Here is a 23,912-nt window from a genome sequence, read left to right on the forward strand (position 1 = left end):
GGAGGGATACAGGATTCCCTTCCTGTCAGAACCGCCCCCGTTGATCCCTGAACATAGGGCGGAATGGCTGGCGCCCAAAGACATGGAGAAGAGAGCAGCCCTGCAAGCAGAAGTGGAAGCCATGTTGAGCAAAGGACCCCTAGAGCCCAGTAAAGGTTTGGATACCTGATGTTCCCTATCCAATACCTTCGATCAAATGCATCCTCTTCCACCAAACCTCTTCTCTCCATATCATCTTTCACCATATCTTGCCATCTAATTCTCTGCCTCCCCCTTGATCTGCTCCTCCTTACAGGTTCCTCCCAACCTTTCCCTTTCGTAGGTTAGGTTGCGCTTCCGAATGGTTTTCTTCATTTATTAAGCATAATTATAACTGTTGTAATTTAGCTTTCAACTTTGTCTCTGTGGGATCCCCCTCCTTTCCGCGGGAGGGTTGTGGTTCTCTCATAGTTATTTTTCTCAGCTGAATTAATTAATTGTAATTATTGTTTTGTTACAGTTTTTATGCTGCCACTCTCCTTCTCCTGTCGATGTCGAGCTGGGAAGGGAGTGCGCCGTCCTTAATTTGTGTCTGTTCTCTTGGTGGACACCTTTCCCGTCCGAAGAAGGTGCTCCTCCCGAGAGAGTTTTCTGTTACATAATTAGTTTTATTTTTCCTCAGTTAGCAATGCGGTTTTTTTTTGCTCGGCTATGGTAGCGGATGTAGAAAAGCAGTGCCTTTCGTCCCAGGGAAATCTGCTGTCACTGCCATCACTTTCCTGTTCTACTGCATGTGCAGCAGCTCTTGATCATCACGCTAACCTCCAGGAACTAGTTCCAGCTACGTTTTCTCAGCTAATGCTCGATGCAGACCTTCAACTTGAACAAGGGTTGTTGATGGGAAGCAAAGAGCGCTGCCTGGAGGTCCGCCTCCAGGGTTTGGATTTCTTTCCCTTCTGAGGGAGAGTTTTCCTCCCCAGATGTTAGGCTCTGTTTCTCCCATCCGAGGGAAAACTTCCCTTCATCATCTTTTGTCTCTCCTGCGAGGGCTCTCCGTTCTAGTGAATGGGCTCTCATAGAGACTCCTCTTTGGAGACCTGCTGTCTGTCAGCTTGCTGATCCATCGGTTGCTGTTCGACGTAGGGTTGGTGGCAGAGGTACTCGCCTCCGCAGTTTTCCTCTTCGGAGGAACCTGCCCAGCCTTCCTCTTTTGGTTCTCGACCTTCGCTTCCGTCATTGGCCTCTCCTGAACGTACTTCGGTTCGTTCGTCACCTGCAAAGGATCATTCTCGATCTCCTGAGTGTGTGGCCTCACGAGGGTGACATTTTTGTGCCTGAGCTCCCAGTTGCAGTTCATCGGCAGCATTCTCCATCTCGTCAGGCATCTGCTCGATGTTCTTCTGCTCTTCTGGTTCACCATCAACCTTCAACGCAAGAATTGCCCACCGTCTCCTCAGCTCGTAGATAGCCTCCCACGCGAGAATTGCTTGCAGTTCAATAATCTCCTGCACGTTCAACCTATTGTATATCGTCTGCTATGTGAGAATCGCTTGCAGTATGTGTCCTTCAGAATGTAATCGCTCTGCAGGGTTTGAATCAATCAGGCTTTTCAATGCTCACCTGCTCAATAGTCTCACCACTGTCCGGCAAAGCGTGAATCGCCGACGCTTCCAAAGAGAGAGAGAGAGAGAGACTCACTTGTGTAGCATTTTACTTTTCGAGTACTTTTTTCAGTTAAAAAAAAAACGTGAATCGCATGACCATTGTCGACAATTGACATTTTTTGTACTACCTGACTATCCGGTTCTATCCGGTTACACATGAATTGCCGACGCTTTAATCAGCTCGTGGATTTCCTGACATTCGTCAACGATCGACAACTCTTGTACCACCTTAGTGTTAGGTTACACGTGAATCCCTTACACATTCGACTTTTCATGAAGCTTCTGCTATGCGGGAATCGCTGAGAACGCAGGAATCGTCTGCCCTTCCACCTTGCAAATCGGCTGCTCGTCAGCGATTGTCTTATCAAAAGCGTTCACTTCATCGATCTCTCGCGTCGCTTGGGTCTTCACCGTCTCCGGATCGCTCATCTGTCACTTAACGAACCAGTGTTCAGCCGTAACTCAGAGCGTTCCCAAACCATCGTGTCGCTTCCTTTCGGAACGAATTCGCTCACCTGTAAGTGATTCACTTCAACGTGATTCATCTCTCATCGGTCGGCCTCCATGCTCGGCTACGTGAAAGTCACCTACATGAGGACAGTCGACACACTGACCTGCCTCTTGTGTAGTGGTAACGATCGATCCCGCATTGTCGTGGTATTGCTTGTCATCGCGGAGATACAAACGGTGGGGTAATCACACTTCACTAAAAGTCTCATGGCTAATCTTCCAGCTTTACTAAATATATATTACCTAATAATTAAGAGCTCAAGGTTTGTATCGTTTGGAAAAATGGAAATTACTTAAAATTTGTCAATTTGTCTCTACCAGATATCTTTATTTATTTTATCAGACAGAAAATTTTTCTGGCATTGCTATATAGCACGATTTTCAAGTTCTAAGAAAGGTATTGTAACCTAAATATATCATGCTTTGGTACTATGACTCAAGTTTTTTATTTAAATTTTCTCTCTGCTCAACTTTTTTACACATTGACATTCTTTTTTTCTATAATTGCTGATAAACAAAACATGCTTTATCATTGCAGGCCTCTGGTGCTGGAAGCAGCAATGGACAGTATCAAAATAGTTATGCTAATGCATCTAGTCATTCATCGTTAGGGTCCATCACAGCTCCAAAAACCCTTACAGGACTTACGACGTCGGCTGCTGTTAAAGATCCAGCGCAGGTGAGTTTGAATATAGATTTGCTGTTAATAAAGCAGCTTAATTGCAGTAGAATCCTGCTGTAGCAAACCATTTTTTTTTTTTATTAAACTTAACAAAGCAGAAGGAAGTGACAATTTTTCATATACCAAAAACCATTGTTCAGTGCTCTGTTCCAAGAAAGAACACTAAATTAACACAAAATGGTCGTAAATTCTTGGTTGTTTTCACTGCAAATCTATTCATGTGAAACAGGGCAATTTTATTCGTTGGAAATATTTCCATATCTAGTTTTAGACCATCATTCTTCTGTAATTTATTTTTTGAGATTAGGAAGTTACAGACATGGTTTGATATGTAGGGCTTGGCTAAGCTTTGAACTGTCATTTGGAATGGCAAAACCCTTTGAAATTAATTTACTGGATTTACTAACGATCAACCTAATGTCTTCTGGAACCTCAGAGAAAGGAGAAATTTTATTGGTACCTCCTACTACTATACGATAGAAATCTATTTAGTATTGGTAGATTAGTAATCTCAGCATCAGTATATATATTTTTTAAATGTTGCTTAGCTCCTTCTGGTCAATAAAGATTTTCCTAATGATATCTGAAATCCCCAATATGTGAAGCAAGCTGAGAACTATGGAAAGTCTTTATATGTAAATCAGTAAAAAGAAATCAGGATAAAGTTGATGAAAGGCAAAAAAAAGAAATACCATACTACCCTGAAAAAAAGGTGACAAAAGTCATAGGCTATGTCCCATGTGACTGTAGCAGTGACCTGCAGTACCATGAGTCTCTTGAACATTGCCAACTTATGTTTGCATGTTATAAAAGTTCACATTTGTAATCAATTAAGCAAAGTTGACTTTTTGATAAGTAAGCCATCTTTCTCACAATCCTCAACTCTAAAAACTAAAAAGAATATTTTAATGAAAATGTCTATTGATAGAATTTAAGAAAGAAGGGAATAGAAATTTGGCTAAAAATTGTAATAGATAAATCTACCATCTGAAACATTAATCCCTTGACTATGAGGCAGCAGATCCACCCTCAGTAGCTACAGTATATATATGCATGGTTACTCAATAATAACCTACTTTTCCATGTTTATTTGTTTTACTGCTGGTTACCGAGTAAACTTTAAAAAACCATCGGATATTCATTCACATATACTCTAATAATCTACATTTCCATCTTAATTTGTTTTACTGCTGATTAAAGAATAAATTTTTCAAAAGTTTACTTTATTTTCCATTGTATTTCATTCTATATAAATTGAATATTCTTTCCATTTATTGTGAAGCTGTTATAGAATAAATTTTGAAAAATTCTTTCATATTTTTCTAAGTGATGGTAATCACTGATTTTGTTTATATTCATTAAAGTGACCGATTTTTCCCAATAATTCCATGGTAATTAAAGAGTCAGAGAGTGAGAATGAAGGGTGCAAAGTGTTGGGGGCAGTTAAGAGAGTAGTAAAAAATAGAGGGTTGGGCATGAATGTAAAGAAAGTTCTATATTAGAAAGTGATTGTACCAACTGTGATGTATGGATCGGAGTTGTGGGGAATGAAAGTGACGGAGAGACAGAAATTGAATGTGTTTGAGATGAAGTGTCCAAGGAGTATGGCTGGTGTATCTCGATTAGATAGGGTTAGGAATGAAGTGGTGAGGGTGAGAACGGGTGTAAGAAATGAGTTAGCAGCTAGAGTGGATATGAATGCATTGAGGAGGTTTGGCCATGTTGAGAGAATGGAAAATGGCTGTCTGCTAAAGAAGGTGATGAATGCAAGAATTGATGGGAGAAGTAGAAGAGGAAAGCCAAGGTTTGGGTGGATGGATGGAGTGAAGAAAGCTCTGGTTGATAGGAGGATAGATGTGAGAGAGGCAAGAAAGCGTGCTAGAAATCGGTATGAATGGCGAGCGATTGCGACGCAGTTCCGGTAGGCCCTGCTGCTTCCCCCAGTGCCTTAGATGACCACGGAGGTAGCAGCAGTAGGGGATTCAGCGTTATGAAGCTTCATCTGTGGTGGATAATGGGGAAGTGTGGGCTGTGGCACCCTAGCAGTACCAGCCAAACTCGGTTGAGTCCCTTGTCAGGCTGGGAGGAACGAAGAGAGGAGAGGTCCCCTTTTTCGTTTCATTTGTTTGATGTCGGCTACCCCCCAAAATTGGGGGAAGTGCCTTGGTATATGTATGTAAATAGCTGTCGAAAGATATAAAATTATATGTCAGTTATAATGGACTTTACTTTTTACAGAATTGTAATGAAAATATCCATTCATGTCCTTCTGACACAGGAAGTATATGTATAATTTTAAGGTATATGACAAAAAAAAATGTGTAGTATTACGTTATGTATAATTATAAGGTATGCATGAAACAAAAAAAAATTATCTTCTGATGACAAAATAAACATTTCTGCACCAGAGAGAGAGAAAGATAGGTAATATAAATTTAGTTTATACTTATGAAAAAAAATGAAACAATACTAATATGCCAAATATATCTAAGACATGAAGATTATGCATGTTATTTTGTAAAAATGAGTTAAGAAAAAAAAAACAAATCTCAAAATCTCTTCGTGCATCATCTAGTTCACAGCTATCAGAGTTAAAAATGTGAAAAGGGATATAGTATTGTGGACCAGGAGGAAGATCTCTGTATTATTGTCAGCAAGGATTTGAAATCCATCAAACAAAGCATAAAAGCTGAAAAGAAAGAAAAGTACTAATAGGTTACATAAAGAGACAATTCAAATACAGAAACAAAAACACTGTACTAGCGCTGTACACATCACTAGTAAGACCCCATCTAGAATACGGATTCCAATTTTGGGCTCCAGTTGTTTAGAAGGATATAGATAGACTGGATGCAGTTCAAGCTAGGGCCACCAAACTAGTCCCAACACTAAGGCATTTTAGATATAGATGAAGGATGGAACGTTTGAACTTTATTTGATCAACAAACTCGATGACAAATGGGAGTTAATAGAGGCTTTAAAAATTCTAAAAGGAATAAAAAATGCAGATTACAACAATCTATTCACACTTTTTTCAGTTTAGAGGTAACAGATACAAACTGGAATTGAAAAGATACAACACTACTCTTTATATACATGATAGCGAATACAGGGAATAGACTTCCAGCGAATGTAGTGAATAGTAACGCGGTAAACGAGTTCAAGATGTTTTCCAAAATTATTTCTCTGCCTTTTTTTTTTTTTTTAGAAGTACCTGTTCACATAGTGATAGCTGCTTTGTCTTAGCTGTACAGCTGGCCATATGGTAAACTTGAAGCAGGAGAACAGTCTATTATAATAGTGTGCATGTCAGAGTTATGGCAGTATCAGACATATGTACATGGAAAACCATTATGCAGGAAACATACCTTGAATTTCACCGCATTGGTGGTGTTGAACAAAAAATAAAAAGTTTAAAACTAGTGACCTCCCTTTTCCCCTATCGTCCATTTCTCGTGTTGATTATTGCCACATTGTCCTATGCCTTTTGTTATTTTGAAAAAAAAAAAAAAAAAAAAAAACATTTTTAAATATATTTTTATATGGTGTCAGTTTGGGAAGGCTAACCTTCTCTAATTACCAAACATTGATTTTAATCATTAAACTTGATATATGGTGTAGGCTACCCATGTCAGAGAGAATTTGAAAGATCACCTGAAATTTTAGGACTTGATTTACATATGTTTATTAGATTGTTTTATTAGATGATAAAATTACTGGCATATAATAGAAAATGAAATATATAGATTAGCCTTACTGAACAAAGCAATTATTCTCTTATGCATTCATATTTATTTGAAGAAATATAAATTTATTTTTGTTTAAAGACACATAACATCAAGTTCACTTAGCCTGTTATGCTTATCTGTCTGTATGATGATATAAAAAGTGGAACGGGGAGTTTGTCTTTGGTATACCATATAATCAATATTTAAAATGAGGTAGTTTTTATGGTTACTTGGTATAATGGTATTTTTAATATTACTGCACAAATTTTACCCCATCAGCTGAGAATTCATAGACCATGACCAAAACTATTCCCAGTTGTTAGCCATTGATGGGGAACTTTCAAATAACCCAGATAGTAAGTTATTGCTAAACTTTCATATAACACTTGTGAGTGGAAAGTAATTTTGATGTTAGTTTTCCTGATAGTTAACATGAGAAACTGTAACAAATAAGTATGTTGACTTTTTGTTCCAATGGGACTAGAAAGAGATCCTAGACATTTTGGGTGGAAAAATCCAATAGGATATTCATCTCTGATAAAGTTTTCTGTGGTTATAGCATGTGAATTTTGCACATTTAATAATTTTCAATTTTTACAGCATTTTTCTTCATACCGTTGTTGTAAATTACATGATACTCGTTTGCTTTATGGAGTGGTATGTCAATTCTTCCAATGCTATTTAAGGTACTGAAATGTTAACTTTGAATCCTCGTATAGCTGTATTGCCTACTATTTGACTTCTTTTCCACCAAAATGAACTTGTACATTAGAGGATTATGCTTGGCAGTTTTGGAAGTAAAGGTTATGTGCACAGCACTTCTAAAAGCGTCAGAACCTCCATGATGATTGAAGTAGAAACTGTTATTTCAAATTACAGTATCTGATATGAGAGGGGCTATGTGAAAGTACTTAGTGTATTCTAAGTATTTAGATAAATTCGTGAATATAAATAAGGTGGTCTGCTATTCAAAATATTCAAAGACTTTTTCTTACTTTTTCCCTATGCTTAGAGTTTTGGAGAGCAGACTTCAACAGGAGCTTCAGGGTTATCAAGCACGCTTTCTACAAGTGCAACTGTTAGTAATGTTACCAGCAGTGCAGGTTCTGCAGTGTTGTCTGGTACCCTAAATTCAGCCCCTACACTTCCAGTACAACCATCTAAGCCATCAGTTCCGGGTATGATGTCATATTATTTTAAAGTTTAAAGTTTGCAACTATTATTAAGAATTTGGCATGTAGGTTTTAATGACAGAGATGGTTATGGCCCCATAAATACTTGAAAAATTTTTCCTCTATTGGTATGATTGTTTAAGAACAAAGATTCTATTTAAATTTAATGTAAATGTCTAATCTTGTTTGATCTGAGCTAAAAATTTGATTTTTTTTTATCATAAGAACCACAAAATAAATATATTACATAATTTAGTGTGGTAGCTTTGTTGGCGCACTTTACCCGATTCACAGTAAACATTAGTCAATGTTCTTTGCAGGATCCCTTTGACCTGTGACTGTACTAACTTTCTAGCCTTTACTTCTGTGTTTGTTTTCTTCATCTTTCTGTCCAACCTCTTTGTGTTTTTATTTTTAGTGCATCTGCAAGGTTTTCCTCAGTTGAACCTGGATGAGCATTTTCTGCCCATGTCCAGATCTGGGTTCAATGGCTCAAATTCGTTGAATCCAAAATTTTCCCAAGAGAATGGTATTGGACATAATGCTAGGCTAATAGTAAATAAGTTTTCCTTCATTGAACAGACAAAGTATATGCTGCATTTATAAGGTCTGTATTACTCTTATACATCTTGCATACTAAGAGATGTCATGTCCTGAAGCTGGAAAATAGAAAAAACGGTGAGCAGTCATTGTGAATAGTGGTGAATATATGATACAACTTGGAAACAAAACTGGTGAGTTATGCTTCTACTCGGTTGCGAACTCGATGATTTTCCCTTGTTTAAACATGACCAGGAAGGCAACTTTTTTAGCTGCTGTTTGTTCCTTGGTAAAATACAAACCTTCCGCTATTTACTGAGGGGAATATTATTCTGGCGAAGCTGAAACCACCTGATAAGCTTTCTGTCAGAATGTAACAACCCACGGCTGGTTAGCGGAGGGTGGAGCGGGGTAGATTAACCCTCCCGCTCACACCAGCACTAGTGACTAACTGCCACTTTTTATTTCGGCTCGGTAGAGTAAAGACATAGTCATTCTCTCCCGTCAACCAAAGACAGTCTTTCTCTCCCGTCAACCCCCTTATAATCGGTTACGGCTAAAAGTAATTGGCCTAATGTGTTTTAGATTTCCTTTTGAGCTGCCTTCCTTATACAGGTTCCCCGGGCAAAGAAGGTAGCAAGAGGCCTTTGGCCTCTATCTGTGCTGGTCACCCAACGTTCGCACTGCTTCGGCGGGTGGGAATGAGCAGTGGCTGATAGGTACTTCTTGGAGTGACTTGTCACGGGACCGCAAAGCCTCGGGAATGAGTTTACGCTTCATTCCGTAGGTTGTACAGGGTGCTGTTCCTCTAACGGTCTAACCGGATTCGCCTGGATGAAGGATATGGAACCTGTATGACTGGGAGGTTCACATCCAAGTGTTGCGTTATCCAACCCTCCGAGGAAGGATGATGCAACACCCTTCCAAGTGGCAGATCCCTCGTCCGTGAGGCGATGCGCCATAGGAAGGAGTTGATCGATCTTCTCTTTTGTGAAAGGAGAGATCTTCTCCAACACTTCTTCCTTCTGAGAGCAGCTCCGTCGTCCGTGAGGTGATGCGCCATAGGAAAGAGAAGTTGATCGATCCTCTCTTTTGCAAGAGATCTTCTCCAACACTCCCCTCTGAGCGGCAGCTCTCTCCTCCGCGAGGCAATGCGCCATAGGAAGGAGTTGATCAATTCTCAATTGCGAGAGAAGAGATCTTCTCCAACACACCCTTCTGAGCGGCCGCTCCCTCGTACGCGAGGCGATGTGCCATAGGAAAGTGGAGTCGATTGATCCTCTCTTTTGCGAGAGGAGAGATCTTCTCCAACACTCCCTTCTGAGCGGCCGTGCCCTCGTACGCGAGGCTATGTGCCATAGGAAAGTGGAGTCGATTTATCCTCTCTTTTGCGAGAGGAGAGATCTTCTCCAACACCCTTCTGACCGGCAGCTCCCTCGTCCGCGAGGCGATGCGCCATAGGAAGGAGGAGTTGATCAATTCTCTCGTGCAAGAGGAGAGATCTTCTCCAAGACTCCCTTCTATGCGACAGCTCCCTCGTATGCGAGGTGATGCCCTATCGGGAGGAAGAGGTGTTGATCGATTTTCTCCTGCATGGTCTCCTCCACCAGAGTCCCCCCGAAAAGTATTGGACTCGCAGTGGAACTTGGATTCGTCCATGCTCTTCAAGCAGATCTTGAAGGCGATTGAGTTAAGTGATTGCATTTCAATTCCTACTCATCACTGCTGAGGGTACGAAACGAGTCGTTGCATTTTCCCTCTGGAATAATTGCTGCAGATGGTGAAGACTGCCAAGCCGCTTGCGGCCGCCTTCTCCCCTATCGATGAGTCTCGTAGCCATTAACTCTTCGGGGTTATGCAGAAAGGCACAACAAAGCTCTTATTAGGACTACTAAGATCTCGCCTCGTCATAGTATCCATGGCAGGTTTGCCCGAGGCGAGGTTTTGCGAGAACCTCACCTTAGTATCCATAGAGAGTTTGCGAACCCTCCTTGCCATAGCTAGAATACCATACACTACTGGGTCTAGCCGGAAAGAAGATTGCTGGCGCTTTATAATTCTCGTTCACGGATTCTTGCTGGCATTCGTCGGCGATTGCCAGCGCTTTGTGGACGCTCGCCAGCGTTTGTTAGTATCAGATGGCATTCACTGATTTTGCTAGGGTTCGCGAGCACTTGCCAACGTGTGCAAACGCTTGCTAGCATTCGCTGACAACCCTATACAAACCTGTCTTGTGTTTGTGTTCATTACATTCTGGGACAACAAACCCTTCATGCAAGACTTCACTTTTGTATGGGTATCTCTCAGCCCTGAGAAGTTTTACATGATTACAGACAGACATTTGTTAAAACTCTCTAAAAGGCTGAAACGAACTCCTGTGGCGCATGCGCTCTCGCCAAGACAAAACCTGAGGGTTATTGCCACAAATACGGTTTACTACCGATAGCTTGAGTCAGCTGCTTGCGTCCGTGTGTCCCTGAACATAACGAGTTCTCGTTAGATACCGAGGTTCGTGAAATATAATCCTTCTGGGTTATTTTCTTGGGCTTTGTTGCCTGACGAAATGGAGAGCTCTTTGCAGCACTAGCACAACAGGCTTGTGATATACCGTATACCCTTACAAGGTTATCATCTCAGGCTTTTAGTCCCAAGGGAAAATTGTTAGTTTCTCCTCACGTTTACGAACGATGGCAAGCCCCGCCCACAAGGCGACCAGACAAACTTTGTCAGCTTCTCATTATGTTTATGAACATTAGCAAGCCCCGTCCACAAGGCAGGTAAGCAAACAACAGAGTCATAATTGCTGCACTAGCTGTATGTGTTGTTTTTGTGAGCTCATGTGCTCACATCTTAGGAATACTACATCTAGTTGACGATCAAATTCCCTGGGCAATAATGTTGTGATTTGTCACACATACATGATTCCCTCAAGTAAGCTCAAACTCTTTGTCAAACTTGTCAAACTTTTACCCGGAGTCAAAGAGGTTATTCATGAGCGGCCGGAGACGACATGTGCATGTGCGTGCAAGCTATCTTGCTGTTGACGAGGACTATAGACCACCTTACAGTTAGAAATCCGATCTAATAAAACATTAGTGTTGATGGCTATATTCCTTGCGGGAAACCAGTTTATGCATTACTCCTACTCATTCCTGTAATCAGACATACTGGATATGCGGTCTCCCTTCATCCCAGGCAGTTCCTTCCTAACTTCCGATCGGAGGTCTCAGTTTAGGAAAAAAAAAAGATATACTGAGACTAGAAACTTCACGTAAGTGAATCGGTCACCTGGAAGGGAATATTCAAAACTTATTCCAGTTTTGCCGATCGGAGAAGAAGAAATGCAAATGTTTTCATCGTTCATAGGGAGGAGGAGGTCTCGGTTACGAACGTTTATCAAAGTTTTCCAACAAGTTCTGGACGCTGCTAATAATTCGGGGTACGCCCATATGTTCATCCACCTTCCTGGTCTGTGTTACGGGTTCATAAATGGACTTATGCATACAGTACATTACCTGTCAAACAATAGATTGGAGATACGTCTCAATCTTACTTTTCGGTAGTAGTGGTGTGTGATCTGTTGTTACCAACCTGTTTCTTGCCCGTAAGTGATCACCAAGGAGATTCGCTGTAATAACACCTTCCTCTGAGGAGTACTGGCTACCCTGGATTACTGATTTTAGCATACTTACGCGGCCAACTTCCATTGCATTTGGTGGCAATAGGAGTAAATCCCCCCCCCCCCTCACTCGATGTCGGTGGGGAAAGGCTTTCGTTCAGGCTTGAACATTGTCTTCGAACTGAATCGAGTTGACATTTCCCCCTCGACAGAATTGTCACTCCCCATACGGAACTTTGAATGTTTCTTCCCTCAGTCAAAAGTTAGACCACCTCCTTGGAACATTGTCAGGGTCTTAGGTTCAAGGAAGGGAGCCCCTTATGAGCCTCTATGTCTAGCCTTGGATAAGGACTTGACCTTAAAGAATGTTTACTTTTGGCCCTGACTACTGCAGGAAGAGTCAGTGAGCTACATGGTCTTCCATATGACATCACCCATTCAGGGGGATGGGTGGCAAGTCTCACTCAGTTTCGTCCCTGAGTTTGTTGCTGACTCAAAATCTGTCATTAGCGAATCCTAGATTGAGGGTCTTTCGAATTGGGAGTCTCTGATCTGTAACAGACGATACTGATTGTTGCTATGGTCTGTAAGGACGATGAGGTTATATCTCATAAGGATGAGAAGAACTCTACCCCAGATCATCAAGCTATTTGTCAGCATGGGGAAGACGGAGAGGAGAATCACGAAGAACTCTATCTCTTGGATCAGGCGAGTAATGGAAAGGGCAAGGGTCTCAGACACCTCAATGACAGGTAGATGTCCCCCGTGCCCATGATGTCATGGGAGTAAGTACTTTTCTGGCATTCCAAAAGAATATTTCTGTTGAGCAGGTACTGCAAGCAGGCTTGTGGAAACATCAAACAATATTAACCTCCTGCTACCTGCAAGACATAACCCACAGGAGTGAAGACATATTCTCAATAGGTCCTGTGGTGGTTGCTCATTACGTGATCTAAACACCTCAGCTCCCTTGTGGGACAAGTATCAGAGGTTACCGGCAAAGTAAGTCTAGGATTAATGTAGCAGTGACTGGCCACTTCCTACTTCATCTTCCCCTTCCTTCGGGTGCAGCATTCGGGGAACCCTGCATAGCTGACCTCTTTCTTCCCTGGGTAAGTTTCACACTCTTTCGACAACCTCATAATTATTATTATTATTATTATTATTATTATTATTATATGCTAAGCTACAACCTTAGTTGGAAAAGCAGCATGCTATAAGCCCAGGGCCCCAACAGGAAAGAAAACAAGGAAAAATTTAATATTTTAAGAATGAGTAACAACATTAGATTAAATATTTCCTACATAAACAATAAAAACTTCAACAATACAAGAGGAAGAGAAACTAGATAGAACAGTGTGCCCGAGTGTACCCTCAAGCAAGAGAACTCTAACCCAAGACAGTGGAAGACCTTGGTACAGAGGCTATAGCATTACCCAAGACTAGAGAACAATGGTTTGATTTTGGAGTGTCCTCCTAGAAGAGCTGCTTACCATAGCTAAAGAGTCTCTAATACCCTTACCAAGAGGAAAGTAGCCACTGAACAATTACATTGCTGTAGTTAATCCCTTGGGTGAAGAAGAATTGTTTGGTAATCTCAGGTGTATGAAGACAGGAGAATCTGTAAAGAATAGGTCAGACTATTTGGTGTATGTGTAGGCAAAAGGAAAGAACCGTAACCAGTGAGAAGGATCCAATCTAGTACTGTCTAGCCACTCAAAGGACCCCCTAACACACTAGCGGTAGTATCTCAACAGGCGGCTGGTGACCTGGCCAACCTATTACATATGTGTATGTGTGTTACATCCCCGTCCTCCGGTCAGGGGAGGTGGGAAGAAATATACATTAGTAGAGGGCATGGCCTGAATAGCTACAATGTATGTTCCAACAGATTAATTCTTTATTCTCCTGCTATGATTGTCCAGGCCGTTATCCTGCAAGAATAACGTGGTGCAGGATCCCTCAAGGTATCATTCTACAGAGGCCATCCTGAGACAGTTACCAGCCAGTTGTTTTTGGCCTTCCACCCACCTAAAGGCGAGTCTCCTCAGTAAAGAGAGAAAGATTTGTATTTTGCACAGAAACAAATGACATTTGGAGGTAATTTGTATTTTTCCTAGCAATACAAACTTGGAGCTCTTTACACATACTGACCTGCCAGTACTAACCCCCCTGAAAGTCCTGCCTTAATTACAAAAGTGATGGTTAGTCGCTAGTGCTGGTGTGAGCGGTGTTAACCTGCTCCGCTCCCCCCTCCTCCCCCCTAGTGGTGGATAGTTACACCCTGGCAGAAAGTTTTATCGGCTGGTTTCAGCTTCGCCGAAATAATACTCTCTCAGTAAAGAGCTGCAGGGTTATATTGCTAGGAATAATACAAATTACTTCCAGATTTGTCATGTTGACTATAAGTATAATACAGTTATGAAAAACTCAGTCTGCCTCATTCTAGTTCTCCTGAAGCCAAACTGCTAAGTTAATAATTTTCTACTTAATCCGTAGTTCCAACTCTCCTGATTACTGCCCAATTTTTACTACTCCCCTATTTATTTATTTTTTAAAGTGGGCAAAATGTTCAAATACTTATGCTATAAGTAATCAGCTATTCCAGAAATTACATTTTGACATTTTTAATGGTGTTTGTGCCTTTGATGCTCTTTAAATTTCTGGTGATGTACAGAAATCCTTATGTTGGGGTCATAAGGCTCGTAAGAAGGTCTTGACTTTCATACTGTTTTTGGCATGTTAATCGCATGACTTGTTTTCAGACCTAAACATATGTGAGTTGATGGATTGTTTCTTGAAATTATTGGTGAAATTTTGAATACTAACCGCAAAGAGTAGCTTTTAGAAGACACTATAGTTTTTACAGGATTGTAATTTCTGTTGTTCCTCAAGGTAGTCTCTTATGGTCCATACCTTTTTATGTGGTGTATCCATATGCAGTTCCTTTTCAAAACAAACTTGTAGCTTATACATTTAGATAAAGCTAAACTCTTGCCATGATCCAATCTTTTGATTGTAGACCTGTGATTCTTGAAATCCTCCCAAGTTATATCCAATATCAGTTAATGCTGCAAGTTGTTGCAGGATGAAGTTGATCCATAACAACTTGAAGGTTGTTAGTAGGTTCGAGATGTTGACTTTTAAACCAAGATTTTTGCATCAAGAGATTTTTTTAAGTACATATATAGGTCTCTTCAGTTTTGAAGTGTCAAATTAGTAGGTCTTGGATATTGGATCCTTTCTACCCAGATCTTTTCATGGATAATTTAAATTTTAGATGCATGTTAGTTGGGTTGTGACTTTGATACCTCCCCTGCATTCAGATCTTTTCATTGACTTTATGTGCAGTTTATTTAATTTTTTTATTGTCTTGTTAGTAGGTTTAGGTCAATTAATCCTTCCTACGCACATCTTTTCATCAACTATGTTTCTGTAATGACATGCAAGTCTTTCAAGTTTCTAGGTATTGTATTAGTAGATATGAGACATAGGATCATCCCCACCCAGGTTTTTTTTTTATTGAAGTCTGGCAACAGATGGATATCCCTGATGTCAAAAAAAAAAAAGGATTTTTTTCTGAAACTTAAAAATAAAAAATGGCCCCTTAGTATAAAATGATAGTGTTAGACCCTTGTTGAACAACAGTGCACAGAGCCCAGAATGATGTCAGCTAGTCCACACATGCACGAAATGCCTGTCGGCAATATTTTTTATATGCCTTTTGCAGGTTTGTTTTTACTGGTTGTTCATATTACACGTTTATTTGTATGAACCTCCCCTGATGTTCATATTGCTGCTTCTCCAGAAGCTAGGTTTATTGACGTTTACCCCTAAAATTTTATAGGAAATTTTTCTAATTTTTTTTTCCTTTCGAAAGATACATACCCCTAGTAAAATAATTAAGAGAGTAGTGGTTAATTGTAAGTAGCATGCTAAGAGTTGCCTATTTAGGTTCTCTGTCACAGTAACTTCATCAAGATGTCCTCCTTCCAGGTTGTCATAAGTGCTTATTGCATTTTAAGTTAGCTTACCTGCTCGATTAGTTTGCATTTCTGCAGAATGAAAGCATTTGGTTTTAATTACTGTAGTGAGGAGTAACATATCTCATGGTTCCTATCATGAAATACATTTCATCTCATGGTTCCTATCATGAAATACATTTCATCTCATGGTTCCTATCATGAAATACATTTCATCTCATGGTTCCTATCATGAAATACATTTCATCTCATGGTTCCTATCATGAAATACATTTCAAGTTTGTGTTTATGGAACCAGAGGACATGCACTGCTAAGTAGCAAAGCTTCTGTGTTGTAAACAGAATGGTCGCCATTCGTTTCTCATAACAGCCAAGGAAAGTAATTTTTAGTTGATGGAGAATTACAGTGACAGAATAGTTATTTTTTGAGAAGTTGATAAATATGTGATATGCCAATATTCACTTACCAGCCAAGTTAGTGATGAACCTTTTTGGGTTTTAACTTATGTAGCTAACAATGTTATTCTCAGAAGGCCAGTGAGCCATCCCTCGTTGATCCTTCAGTAATGCCTTTGAATGTTTACTGCACATTACGTAGTCAAGTTCCTCTTGTATAGTCTCAAATTTTTTAACCATGTGCCACCTTAAGTTGCCAAATGGTGTCGTAGAACCACTTGTTTCCACAGGAACATTTAAAAGTTTAAAGGTTCTCATGAATAGCAGAGGCAAGGTACAGTGACAATGCCCTAGAGACTGACTATATACACATATGATCTGTTATCAAACTCCCTCTCTGGGCCAGCTAGGACCAGTGAGGGCTAGGCAATTACTGCTGATGACTCGGCTACTCCCCTAACACCCCCCCCCCATCCTTAGCCACAACAATGGTGAGGTTGCAGACACCTTGAATATCTTGATGAAAAAGCAGCTTCAGAACTTCCCTTAAAAACATTGCAAGTTAGTTTTATTACAAGATTTGCAGTGCATTTAGTCCTAACATTGATCTTGTTTACAACTACACGATAGTAATGCACATATGTTGAGACATGGCCTAAAAACATTTTAGGCTCAGTGTAATGAATCTGAATGATCCTAAAAGTTACCAAATAGTATTTGAAGACTCTGAAAGCTTTTGGTTATGCTAACCAAATTGGGATGTGTTTTACAACTCTGTTGACTGTACCAAAATGCATATTATTATTATTATTATTATTATTATTATTGTTATTATTACTTGCTAAGCTACAACCTAGTTGAAAAAGCAGGATGCAATAAGCCTAAAGGCTCCAACAGAGAAAATAGCTCAGTGAGGAAAAGAAACAAGGAAAAACTATAAGAGAAGTTTAAGAACAATAACAAAACCAAAATAAATATTTTATATACTGTATAAGGTATAAAAACTTTAAAATAACAAAATGATGAAAAACAAGGTAGAATAGTGTGCCTGGGTCTACCCTCAAGCAAGAGATCTCTAACCTAAGACTGGAAGACCATGGTACTGAAGCTATGGAATTGTCGACTCATAGGTAGGCAATACTGTGGTTATGGTGGTAACCTCTAGCATAATTTGATTGGTCTAGGGTTATTTTCTGTGCTAAATGATAATGTACACCGAGTTAAGCAAAATTCTGGCTACAAGTAATTTATAACTACAGTACTCTGTCATGTTAGTAAAATTATGATAGCATGATTTGGTTTACTTTACAGAAAAGTATAATCAATCACATATAATAACTGACATGATATACAGTATGCTTTTATTTAAAATAATAACTGTACGAGAGCTATTGCAAAAAGAATATTCCTCTGATTATTGTACCATGGCTGGCTTCAAAAACACTAGCCAATACTATTGGAATTGCAATGAATTTATACTGACATATATAACATTTATTCATCTTTGTTTAGTTTAGTTTGCACACAATAAAAATGTACGCTAAGGTGGGGAAAATTCTGGTAATAGCAAGCTTAAAAGTACTGTAGTACATCATTGAAATTACAATAGCTGAATTAGGTTTCCATTAAAAAAAAGTATAGCCAAACCCCTACAATAACTGACTAGATATTTTTATTTTAAGAAATAAGTATGTGAGAGCAAACTAGAAAATAATCCCCATTTCCATGGCTGTTGTCGGAAAACAGATTATGAGTACAGGTAGTTCTCGACTTATGATGGTTTGACTTTACGACGATTTTTTCAGGGTGATGCCATCACAAGTCTATTGGAAATTTTATGCTAATAGGACAAATATTTCCTTGGAAATAATCTAATTTCTTGTATAGAAATGAACTGATGAACTTGGTATATTATCTTATTTTATTGATAATATACAGTATCCATTTTCTGTAAAAAGTACATTAAGAAAAGTGTATATCAGCCGAGTTCATATCATATGTCTGATGACGTCATTTTACTGGTTGAAAGTGACCGGGCAATACAGTGATTTCCTTCCAATACGTTAGTGATTAGTATTCCCATTTGCTAGCGTAAATTTGACTACGCTAATTTTATTTAATCTCTGATCATAGATCGATATATATCTTTTATAAGTACACTAATAGGACAAATATTTTCTTGAAAACTAAATATTTCTTTTTACATTATAAAGATTAAATACTTTTGCTTGGTAAGTATTTTGTCATTTCTTGCAAAAAAAAAAATGAATTTACATATTTTGCAAGTCATTCTTTGTAGAGTTTAAGTCATGTGTCTTGTGACGTTATATTTCTAGCGGAAGCGCGCTGACAAACCGAATACAGTAGTTTCCCTTCGGCGTGTTACCAAGTAATCTTATCACAGTATTCCCATCATCGAAACACCGAGTAACGATATCAAGTGTTTTAGTGGTCTGTATCAGTAGTTATGAGAATAGTACAACTTACCGTAAATTTAAGAAAAAAAAGTCTGAGGGTGTCATATTTCTGGCAGAAAGCAAAGGCAAATCAGTGATTTCCTTTTGATGTGTTACTAAGAGTGTATTCCCATAATCGAAACAGTGGGTGAGTGTGTTTTCCTTTTATAACTAATAATGTCTATAAACAAACTGTTTGGAAAATGTGATTCCCTATAATATAATGGCGCTGATGTAATATGCATTATGAAGAGATTTCAAGTGTTAAGAAAATTAAATAACTCATTGTTATTCGTACTGTTTGTGCGCATAATCGTAATACTGCAGCATGACCTTGAGATCAGCTGATGCCAACCGAAAGTAATTGTTGATTATTGAAATGCTCAAGAAATTAAAAAATAAAATATAAACATGCTTTAATAAACCACAATTAAACACTGTAATTTTTAATGAAATATGAAGGCTTAATATTTAACTAAAAATTTAATACTTTATGAAGCTTTAAAAATGAACTACCCGTATGCGATTGAGAGCGAGCACCAGCACACACGCTTACAGAGAAAGAGCTACATCGATTTCGCATGATAACTAATGATAATGGCTAAAACAAACTGTATGGAAACTGATTTCCTTTAACATATTGGCGCGGATGTAATATTCGGCATGAAGATATTTTGAATAAGTTAAGAAATTATAAAAAGTAAAATGCCATTCGCATGTATGCCATATTTTGATACATTATTATTATTATTATTATTATTATTATTATATGCTAAGCTACAACCTTAGTTGGAAAAGCAGAATGCTATAAGCCCAGGGGCTCCAATAGGGAAAATAGCCCAGTGAGGAAAGGAAGCAAGGAAAAATAAAATATTTTAAGAACAGCAACAACATTAAAATAAATATTTTATATAAACTATAAAAACTTTTAACAAAACAAGAGGAAGAGACATAAGATAAGAGTGCCCGAGTGTACCCTCAAGGAAGAGAACTCTAATCCAAGACAGTGGAAGACCATGGTACAGAGGCTATGGCACTACCCAAGACTAGAGAACAATGATTTGATTTTGGAGTGTACTTCTCATAGAAGAGCTGCTTACCATAGCTAAAGAGTCCCTTCTACCCTTACCAAGAGGAAAGTGGCCACTGAACAATCAAGAGTGCTTACCCCCTTGGGTGAAGAAGAAATGTTTGGTAATCTCAGTGTTGTCAGGTGTAAGAGGACAGAGGAGAATATGTAATGAATGGGCGCTTTCAGATCAGCTGATCATATCCAAAGGTAAACAAAATTTTAAGTAATTCTTGATTGGTAAAATGCTTCCAAAATTGAAGAATAGAATACGAAAATGCCTTAATAGAGTATATCATATATGAAACAAGAAAATGGAATAATGATAGTTAGAAAATATTGATAAAATATGATCGAAATGATACCCGAATAAATCATAATAAATCTACGGAAACTTCAGTTTTTTAGTTCGACTTATGACGAAATCGACTTACGACGCATCTCGCGATTCCTATCTCTATCGTAAGTCCACGACTACCTGTATACATTTTTGTAATAGCCATAGTTCTAAACTGGAAGATAGGGAATTATTTGAGCTATTCAGCAAAACATATTTTTTATTAGCCTATCTTTATTGGTTTCTAAGTGTAGAATATTTCAATAAATTAATAAAAAACATTCGACTTCTAACTTCAACCCTCCGTAATTTCTTATAAGGTCTACTCTGATTATACCATATGAATGGACACCCTTTTAATGTAAAAACAAACCTGAGTAATCTGTGATCAAAAATAAAAGTCCATGACATAAGCATTATTAGGTTTCTTGCTTTTAGGGTGGGTGGGTTATGGAGCTCCCATTTATTATGTTTTTTCTTGGTACTGCCAAACTTTATCTAATATAAATTTCTGGTTTTTTGCATTGTCTAGAAAAGATTGAACTTTTTCGTGATGGAAGCAGAATATCTTTGCAATGCTTAAAATTATTTTGCGGTGAGCATATCTGCACTGTAAAATTTTTGTCATTGCAATGGAAAGTTAAATAAATTTCCTATATAATCCATAAATAAATTGAATAGGCTTTGGCAGAAAAAACTGATTATTTGTAGAGCAAAGGTAGACAATAGATTTTTATCTATAACAAAATTTATATTCATATAGAAATGTTTATATTTTTACATTTTTCCACATATGTGAAAATAAATACCCTTTGTAACTTATGGGAAACATGACAATTACAATTATTTAAAAAATGCACAGTGTAGCTTGTTAGAAATTATAAATGCATGTGTAATATTACTCTTAAAACACACCTTAATCTTTTTTGGGGTGAGCATATCTATGCTGCCTTTGTGAGTAATAACCAGGTAATAAACAAGTTTTTCTATTAGGACCAGCTTCATGCAGTCAAATTTGGCCCTTATGGTAATGAATGGATGATGCCAAAGTGCACCATCTGATCACCAGAGTGCTAAATATTTCGGTAGTGTGTTACTTATTAGATTCAGGATATTGGATCCTCCCCACCCACACCTTTTCATTGCTAATGCTTCTTCAACTTTATGCAGCACATGTAAATTTCTAAGCTTAGTGTTTGTAGGGTAGGATGATTGATCCTCCCAACCAGATTTTTTCTTAATGTATCTCAATGTGTAGCTTGTATTTTTTTGTTTTGTTATATCTTGTCTACAACATTGAATCCTCCCCAACCAGATCTTTTAATTGATCATGTTTCTTAACTATATGCAGCTTTAATTTTTTAAATATTGTGTTAGTAGGTCCAGGATATTGGATCCTTCTCGCCCAGCTATCTCCCAAGGGTCCTGGAATAGAACTTCCATGATAGGCCATGGATTACTTTACTGTAAATTTAGGGTTAAAGAAAATTTATCAGACTTTGTAATGGAATTTTCAATTTCTTTTATCTTTATTCCTGTAGTAGTTATGCTACCAAATATCAACAGTCAAATTTGGCCCTTATGGTAATGAATGGATGATGCCAAAATGCACCATCTGATCACCAGAGTGCTAAATATTTCGGTAGTGTGTTACTTATTAGATTCAGGATATTGGATCCTCCCCACCCACACCTTTTCATTGCTAATGCTTCTTCAACTTTATGCAGCACATGTAAATTTCTAAGCTTAGTGTTTGTAGGGTAGGATGATTGATCCTCCCAACCAGATTTTTTCTTAATGTATCTCAATGTGTAGCTTGTATTTTTTTGTTTTGTTATATCTTGTCTACAACATTGAATCCTCCCCAACCAGATCTTTTAATTGATCATGTTTCTTAACTATATGCAGCTTTAATTTTTTAAATATTGTGTTAGTAGGTCCAGGATATTGGATCCTTCTCGCCCAGCTATCTCCCAAGGGTCCTGGAATAGAACTTCCATGATAGGCCATGGATTACTTTACTGTAAATTTAGGGTTAAAGAAAATTTATCAGACTTTGTAATGGAATTTTCAATTTCTTTTATCTTTATTCCTGTAGTAGTTATGCTACCAAATATCAACATGAGTAGGTTGATCATGTCATTGCTCACTGATAAAAAGTCTGCCCCTGGATCACCAGGCATTTAATTTGTTGACAAACTTCTAAGACAGTGTGTGAAACAGAGTATAGAAAACAAAATCGGTAAAAAAAAGTGACATTTTCGTGCTCTTTTCCATGCTCTAGAGGCTGTCAGGACTTCACATTGTTGTTAAAGTACGTTGTTAATTGAGGACTACTTATAGTTGACAAAGAAATTACTTCATATCATTAAAGAGATTGTTATTTGAGTGCAAAATTTTACCTTGCCTAATGGAAGTTTTCAGATATTTTCTGTACATTCTAACTTACTTTTAGCTAAAATCTCCATTTAAAAAACAGATTTTGAGCGAAGCGAAATATCTATTTTTGGGTGAGATGGCCATGTGGTCCTGATGGAAGGTTCCTTCAGTAGCTTCCTTTGGGTATATATGACTAAAATAGATATTCCCAGAGAATTAAACTAAAGGTTTCACAGAATTCTAACTTCTGGTGCGAGTACCCTAAAGGTTTCCCTCTGGGATATCGTATATCAACAGGGGACGCATGCATTAACACGCCACATGGCTATCTGCACCCCACATAGCGTTTACGCTTTGAGGGGGAAAGGTGGCGAGGTAACTGAGGAGCCGTTCCAAAGTTACCCTCCTTCGTTACTGTTACGGTACTCGCAACGTAAACAAACCGTCCGCCATACTGTGTGACGTCACGTCCGTCCTCATTCCTAAGTCCAGCTTCCAACCGGCTTCCTCGATACAGTATAGCAGGGAGGGGCCTGGCAGGCTGAACTGGAACAGTTGGGCAGGTCCATCAGGACAACATGGCCATCTCACCCAAAAATAGATTTTGCGCTTCTCTCAAAATCCATTTTTTGGGCTCAAGCCATATCGTCCTGATGGAAGTGTACCGGAGAATTAATGTATCGTGGATTTTTTCCCATTTCAAGTGCCTTCTACTTCGACTAATATTCCTGAGGTCTGGTGACCGAAGAGACCGTGACGTCTCCGTTAAATGTCACTACCAGTGGCATTACAATGACCTGGCTTCCCGCCCCCCTGGCAGGGAAGTCCTAATTGGACAAGAGGAACATCTCGAAGTAACCTGACGAAGATACTCACCTGGATGAAGAGATCGTGTCGGTCTCGAAGAGAGATCAGAAGGTTAAATATTTGTGTAGGACCAAATTTATACCATTAGGTGAGTGTATATTAGGTAGTAGGTATATTAATTATAATTAACCTTGGAAATAGGATCAATAAAACAATAACAGCAATTTATTTTCATATGAAAGATAGGAGCGAAATCAGACGCGTATGGTAAATAAAATAAATATTTTATTTGAAAATTGCATGGAAATATGGAAAATTATGTACAATAATATTCGGTAATAGACATAGATTTTCAGTAAGACGGTGATGTGGAATCTGAAAGGGAAATATTTTGCCTTTAAGCACAAGTTCCGGGAGGAACGCCAGTCTTTAAAATCATTTTACACTTCATGTCCAAGAACATGTGGCACACGTGTAAAAATCTATGTCACTTCTCCTTGATGAAGAACAGTCTATTAGTGACACTAAGTGTCCTGTAAAATCGCTAGGGTCAACACAGGCACCCGTTTGAGTTAAAGTCCCAAAAAACTC

The 23,912-nt window shown here is 38.6% G+C and overlaps 1 protein-coding gene across 10 annotated transcripts in view; it reads left to right on the forward strand.

Moving 5' to 3' along the window:
• LOC137620755 (protein lingerer-like) overlaps nucleotides 1-23,912 on the forward strand; it is a 283,036-nt gene that overhangs the window by 208,298 nt on the left and 50,826 nt on the right. For all 10 annotated transcript variants that reach the window (XM_068351150.1, XM_068351155.1, XM_068351153.1 and 7 more), the window contains 2 exons: nucleotides 2,692-2,832; nucleotides 7,576-7,741. In XM_068351150.1, the coding sequence (XP_068207251.1) occupies nucleotides 2,692-2,832; nucleotides 7,576-7,741 (307 nt within the window). The remainder of the gene's footprint in view (nucleotides 1-2,691; nucleotides 2,833-7,575; nucleotides 7,742-23,912) is intronic.

This window comes from Palaemon carinicauda, chromosome 27 (assembly GCF_036898095.1).
Source record: "Palaemon carinicauda isolate YSFRI2023 chromosome 27, ASM3689809v2, whole genome shotgun sequence".
NCBI lineage: Eukaryota > Metazoa > Arthropoda > Malacostraca > Decapoda > Palaemonidae > Palaemon > Palaemon carinicauda.